At 49.0% G+C, this 6,545-nt stretch overlaps 1 protein-coding gene across 1 annotated transcript in view; it reads left to right on the top strand.

The window, feature by feature from the left end:
• Positions 1-5,793, top strand: part of LOC104289334 (complement receptor type 1-like) — a 7,303-nt gene extending 1,510 nt beyond the window's left edge. Inside the window, exons 2-11 of the mRNA XM_009888269.1 lie at positions 321-417; positions 1,121-1,203; positions 2,131-2,325; positions 2,777-2,959; positions 3,529-3,714; positions 3,851-3,944; positions 4,081-4,209; positions 4,861-5,111; positions 5,478-5,501; positions 5,750-5,793. Of these exons, the coding sequence (XP_009886571.1) occupies positions 321-417; positions 1,121-1,203; positions 2,131-2,325; positions 2,777-2,959; positions 3,529-3,714; positions 3,851-3,944; positions 4,081-4,209; positions 4,861-5,111; positions 5,478-5,501; positions 5,750-5,793 (1,286 nt within the window). The remainder of the gene's footprint in view (positions 1-320; positions 418-1,120; positions 1,204-2,130; positions 2,326-2,776; positions 2,960-3,528; positions 3,715-3,850; positions 3,945-4,080; positions 4,210-4,860; positions 5,112-5,477; positions 5,502-5,749) is intronic.
• The last annotated feature ends 752 nt before the right edge of the window (positions 5,794-6,545 follow it).

Here is a 6,545-nt window from a genome sequence, read left to right as displayed (position 1 = left end):
CCTACAGACCAAGGCCTCTGCCCTGAGCCCACCGGGCTCTTTATCAGTTTTCCTTCTCAGTAAGCATATAAACTTTGGCTTTTTAAATTTTTCCTTTAGCTTTATTTGTGCTTTTACTTTCTTTTTGCTTGTGCTTTAACTTAGTTCCTCAGAAGTTAATGTGGATCTTGTATCGTTCCTGAACGTGCTGGTACTTGCTTGTGAGGGAAGTTAGATGCCCGATAAATGGTCAAGTAGTCTATAACAACACTGAACAGCACTGTCACCTGCGCTTCATTATCACTCTAGATAAAGCTAATGCTGATCGCTCGCCTTTCCAGGAAAGTCGTGCGGTCTACCAGACATCACGAATGGCAAGTTTGCCTCCACCACCGATCTCCTGTTCGGGGCGAAAATAACCTACACCTGTAACGATGGGTAAGCGTTGGCCCAGGCTCCTGGTGAGGTGACAGCGCTGAGGCTGGGAGACGGCGCCCATGGGGGACCCGGAGGCTTTTAATGGCCGGGGGCTGTTTCCTGGGCTAGCAGAGGCACGGCGGGAGGTGTTCGGAGCGGGGAGCCACGGGGACCGGGCTCTCTCCTGCTCTTGCTGTCGAAAAGACCTTTGTTCTTTTGCTTTGCAAAGACCTTTGTTCCTTTCCTGTTGGTGCTCATTGGTAATTCAGCATTTGCTGGTTTGCCGTGGGTTTGGCTGTCGGTGTCTTAGCTAAGGGGTCTCGGGAAAAGAGGGTTGTCGTGTCCCGGGGATGACGGGAGTGGGGCGAGAGGGAAAGAGAGTGGTTAAGGTACGTCAGTCACACCTAGCTCTGCTCAGAAAATAAGTTGCTGTTTGGATCTCCGACTGCCCAGGGCTGAACAGGCTCAGGGTGCGGATGCCGTCTTGCTCACACTCCTGTGAGTTTGTATCCACCCACTGCAAGTATGAAGTTTCCTCTCACTGCACCATATATTGCATTTTTTAGGTATTGAGAAAATTGTATTTTATAGGAGGACTAGCTGGTTTTCCCCTGGGGTTCAGTGCCTCCAGAGAATACCATTAGAAACTGTACAACTTTCTGAATTTCTTAAGTTTTTTTTTCCCCCACTTTCTGCAAAGAGATTCAACCTTTTCATTTCTTAGGTACCGCTTAGTTGGGGAGTCGACCGCAGAATGTATACTTGGGGACAGTGGAGTTCATTGGAGTCACGTGCCACACTGTGCCAGTAAGCAGATCTGAAATGTTTTGCGTACATCTCTTTCTCAAAGCTATTACCGTGTATCTGGTAGTTTGGGGAACGGCAGGCGGATACTCTCTTCTTGGCACCTAATGGGAATTACATTAGCCTTTAATGAGACTGACTCCTTACCTCTGCCCCAGACAAACGCTCTGGCTGGAGCTGGGAATGAAAACCAAATGCTAAGGAGGATCTGTGGATGTTGGCAGCAGCTCCGCAGTCAGATCTGTGAGAAGAGCAGCTCCCGAGGCTGTTTGTTGGTATTGCCCAGGCACGCAGCGAGCTTTCCGCCAGGCTGGTGCGGACGCCGCATCGCTCTCCTCTCGTTGTCCATCCGGCAATGGTTGCTGAATTGTTTCTCCAGAGCTGCGCTTGACCGGGACTGGGATGCCTTCAGACGTGACTGCGCATCCAAACTCTTTAATTTTCAAAGGAGAAATACATTCTAAGAGTTTTGTTGGTGCTGTTTGGGCTTTTTTAGCATTCTGTGGGATGGGCCTGCCCATCAGCCGCCGATAGTTTAGGTGGTTTGCTGCTATAATAGGCATTCTGGCCTCGTCCTTGTTAGCATAACGAAGGTAGGAAATGCCATCACCAGGAGGTGAGAGTCCCAAACTGCTTGGTGAGACCACGTTTATTGCCTCCAGAAGGCCTCTTCTGTGGTCTCTCCTCTTGGACAATAGATGCTGTTTTTCCGTTATCCATTTAAAAAACCTGGAAAACATTCAGAATTTAAAGATGCGTTCAAGACTTTAGGTTCAGATGATTCCTTTAGGGCTGCTTCCCCATATTTTTTTTTTTTTTGGCTTTCATGACTTTGTTTGTTTGTTTTGTGGGGTTTTTTTTTAGTAGCTAGACCTCAGTTTCATATTTGATGGAAATGTTCTTGCATTTTCTTGCTGTTTTCCCGTGCAGTTATTCCCTGTTCACCACCTCCTGAGATCAAGAATGGGAAGATCAACAGCGGGGCCGGAGACTTCACCGTTGGCGCGGTTGTAACTTATAGCTGTAACGAACATTTTTCTCTTATTGGAAACGCTGAGATTCACTGTACGACGACAGATGATAAACTTGACGGAAAATGGAGCGGTCCAGCCCCTGAATGCAAAGGTAAATGCTTTCTTTCTCTCCTTATTCTTTTTGACTTTGTTTCTCGTCCTTCTCCCCATCTGTACTTTCCTGATGAGCTGCCAAACGCGAGAAGGTTGATTTGAGTCTAAAATGATTTGTAGAAAGCTCAGTGCAGTGATCTCCCCAGTCGCGGCCAGAGGCAGGGCTTGGTTTAATGGGTTGTTTAATGGATTGTGCAGCCCCCCGAAAGCCTCCCTCTCCCGGCCCGTGCCCAGGGCTTCCTGCGGATGAAAACTGAAGCTCTCACGTGTGCCGATTCTTGATGCAGTCTCTGTTCACGGAGTACTTGCACCCCCCCGGGGACCGGCCTCTCGCAGAGCCACAGGACGGCAGTTCTCATTCGTGAGCTTCTCGCGTGATGCCTCTGGTGTCACAGCACGGCTTTTCCTCCTTGTAATAAATATTCTTATTGTTTTATCTTCACTTCCAGTGGTCAGATGTGAAAATCCAAAAGTGAAAAATGGGAGAAAGTTGTCTGGCTTCGGCACTGAGCACACATATAAAAATACAGTGATTTTTGAGTGTGATTCTGGTCATGTATTGAACGGTAGCGGTGTAGTTACTTGTGAAGCAGACAATACCTGGAAGCCGCGTCTGCCAACATGTGACCCAAGTGAGTACAAACAAATTTATTTCCTTCAGCAATTGCGCTGCAGTAGGTCTAAGAGCTGTTGGGCAGATCGGCTCCCAAAGCTTGTGCGCTTGCAGCCGTGCCGCGGCAGAGCACGCTGGCTTGGGTCCTCGGCATGGCAGCCCACGGCAGGTATATATTTAGACCTGAAGCTGTTTATTGGTGAACAGCAAATGATCCAGAAGTGCACCGAAAGGAGAGACAAAATGGCCTTTACACCCCCCCGGGCTCGCTGCGCCGGCGTCCAGACCTCTTGGGGACGTTCGGCTTCTGAGCTCAGCCGAATCGAGGTCCTGCAGGTTGGGTTGGTGGTCACTGAAGGAGCGTCTCTGAGGCAGAGATGCTGCCCAACCTCCATCTTTTCCACAGTTAAGCAAACTGTGATCTATGCTTCTGGTTGCTACATAGGTTGGATGCAAACTGTATGCCAGGCACCGATATTTAGACAGGTTAAAATATTGTGTGCTCCAAAGCACGCAGCTCGCTAGTGTTATTGCAGACCCTTTGGGTGCTCTTCTGTGCCTAACCTTGCTTTTGTCTCCCGTTGTTAGTCCCCTGTGGTCCTGCCCCGCAATTCCATTTCGCCGAGTTAACAAGCGCTGTGGGTGACAGCTCTCCAGCCGAAACGAAGCTGATGTATCGGTGTAAACCGGGTTATGCTCTAGCTAGTGGGAAGTCCTCTGTTGTCACTTGTCTGAGGGGTCCGACTTGGTCTGTAGACTCAGACTTCTGCATACGTGAGTACCTCTGTTCCTCTTCTGTCTTGACTGACTGCGTGAGTGATCTGTGCGCGCTTGAGATGCTGCTCTGAAATTTGGGTCATGCCCGTCTCAGAGTTTGAAGTAATTCCCCTGCTGCTTTCTTTTCCTCCAGGACAGCAATGTGCTCCTCCCAAGATAGAGAATGGGGATGTGATTGCAGAGAATTTCATGTTTGGGACGGTTGTGACATTCCGCTGTCATCCCGGGTGAGTGGATCGCTGCTTAAAAGGTACCGACTCAGGGGTCAGAAGACAGGGGTCACAGGCAGGAACGTCCACCCCCCCCTCCCCGGTTTCCCAGTCAAATCTCCAGTGAAACCGTATATTGTGTGCCCTTACTTAGTGGCTTTGATGTGACCAAATCCCGTTTCATAGCAGGGGCAACTTCTGGTGGCCTACACGCGGTGGTGTGGGGGAAGAACCCTTTCTGGGCCATCTTCTGGAAAGCACCAAACTTCTTCTCTTTCTTTAGGTACGAACTAAAGCAGTCATCTTCTGCCAAATGTGTGGTATCAGGAAATGGAGTCGATTGGGATACAGCATCTCCATACTGTGAAAGTAAGCACGAAAACCTCTACGCAGAGCCATTAAGATAATAGCTGCCTCGCTGGTGGGCTTGGGCTGCTCTTACTTGTGTTTCTTAATTCAGTCAGCGGTAGAATTCATGGTATCAGTACTAACTCCTGCTGTGAGGCCTTAGGCAGTGTCCTCATGCAATTCAGAAATTACGCTGACAAAGTGGAAGAAGCAAGGGAAAGGCAGAAATTATAGGGGAAAAAAAAACAGTCACAGGAGGAAAGTTTTGTTTCTCTGTTTACCGGGGAAAGATGAAGATCGTTGGATGTTAGAACTTTGTCCACTCAACTTAGTATCATGCAGAAAGCAGGTGTTATGAAGTCAGTATACGGTGTTAGGTGAAGCTAGAAACGGCTGAAACATTTCTTCTAGCCTGATTAGGCACTTCTGTGGCTTATTTCATGGGGTGAGCTCCTGGAGTTGTGGCTAACGGGCAGTAACTGAGGTCCAGTACTAAGCAAGATAACTCAAAGCGTTTTCAGTTGCTGCGAAGTGCGTGGCGTGTGGCTGTACCTCCTTCTCCCCGTACGCCTCTTCACCTTTTCAGCTGGGAGAAGTACTCAGACACTCTTGCTGATGTCCCTCCTGTAGGACGGCACTCTGACAGTCGCTGTGAAGAGCCCCCCACCATTGACAATGGGATGCACAACGGCACAAAGGGCACAGTCTTTGTCCATGGCTCCACTGTAGCTTATAAATGCAGGGATGGCTTCACCCTTGCTGGAGCGGCCCTCCTTCAGTGCATGGCAGGAGATCAGTACCGGGGAGTGTGGAACGAGCCCGCTCCTGAATGCAGAGGTGACTCTCCTGTCTCTGTCTTGCTGCCTCCTCTCTGTCTTCAAAATACCTATTTTTTTCCTTCCTCTGCGAATCCTCGAATCAGGTCATTCTGCTAAGGAATAAGCCTTCGATGCTTCCTGAAACAGCTTCAGTTAAAATCTACTGCCAAAAGAGCATGATTAGGTGGCGGCGTGGACTCGCAGGCTAGTGGAAATGTATCCGGGGTTTTAACAGATAAATATCTGCAGAGTGGGGCCGTGCGGGGATCCTGTTCTGCGCATTGCTTGAGTTCTCTTCCATGTGCAACGGCTCTGATTTGGGATACTGCACGTTGTGTAGTTTGATGAATTACCGTGCTGAGTTTTTCTGCCACTTCTTTTCCAGGTGGAGCAAACGTGATCATTGCTGGTAAGTAATACGTATTCCTGAACCCCTGTACCGCACTCTTGCCATCTTTATGTTATTGTCTCCTGTATGTTCTGCTTGACAGACGCTTAAAAGCCTCCCACTACACTCTGTTGTCAGGTTTATATTTTTGTTGCTTTAAGATGGTGCTGGGAAAGGGTGGGGGGGGGGAAGTAAAGGGGACCAGGGAGAGAAAAGATAGTCGAATATGTTTGGAGTGAAGACTTAAGCTTCTTATTTGTCTCTTGTAGGAATCTTCCCCCTCCTCCTGGCGATGCTGGTTACGAATGTCTAGATTTGGGAACGGGCGCAGCGGGGAGGCACCTGTAGACGTGTTGGACTTGACCACGCTGATCCCAACCAACCTTGGATGACCCAATGCTCCCAACTCCGCAACCAACTGACCTTGGACGACAAAGCACTCGCGGTTCTGGCTGTTGCTGCTGCACCTTGTGTTGAACGCGGTGGCCCCTGCGTGGGGCGGCTCTCTGCCACCCGGTGAGGATGCTGTGCGCAAATCAAGTGCTGTTATTTCCATGTTAAGTTGCAACGATGCCAAAGACCTTCGCGCTGCAATAGAGTACGCTCAAGAAAATCCCCCAGTTTGGGTACCTCTGCACGTTCAGCTTCTCAGCCCCGCTAAGGTTGTGTTCTGCCCGGTCCTGGTCAGGATTCAGGAGTTTCTTAAGTGTCCTGAGGTGGAAAGTGCTGCTGCCACCGACAGGATTAATGGTGAATGTCTTTGTGTGAGTGATACCGACTTGAAAAAATTAAGTTTGATACAAATAGGATGCATAAGTCAGGTATTATCTGTGGTTACTGAAAGCATTGAAAATGTTCACCTAGAAGCGCGGTTGTAGCCACTACTTCAAGGCAAGTCTGGACCGTTATGCAAATAGCAGTCCTTACAGATCACTCATTTTCACCGGAGAGAAAAAAATGTAAATGCCTTATTGCGAAGAACTACTATTCTGACTCTTCCTGTGCGTACTAAAACGAGTTCCAAACTTCAGCTGCAGGTCTCTGCCCGGGCACTATCTCTGTGTC

This window comes from Charadrius vociferus, unplaced genomic scaffold (genome assembly GCF_000708025.1).
Source record: "Charadrius vociferus isolate BGI_N301 unplaced genomic scaffold, ASM70802v2 scaffold266, whole genome shotgun sequence".
Taxonomy (NCBI): domain Eukaryota; kingdom Metazoa; phylum Chordata; class Aves; order Charadriiformes; family Charadriidae; genus Charadrius; species Charadrius vociferus.
Note: the sequence above shows the minus strand (reverse complement) of the source record. Positions and strands in the feature narration are given on the sequence as shown.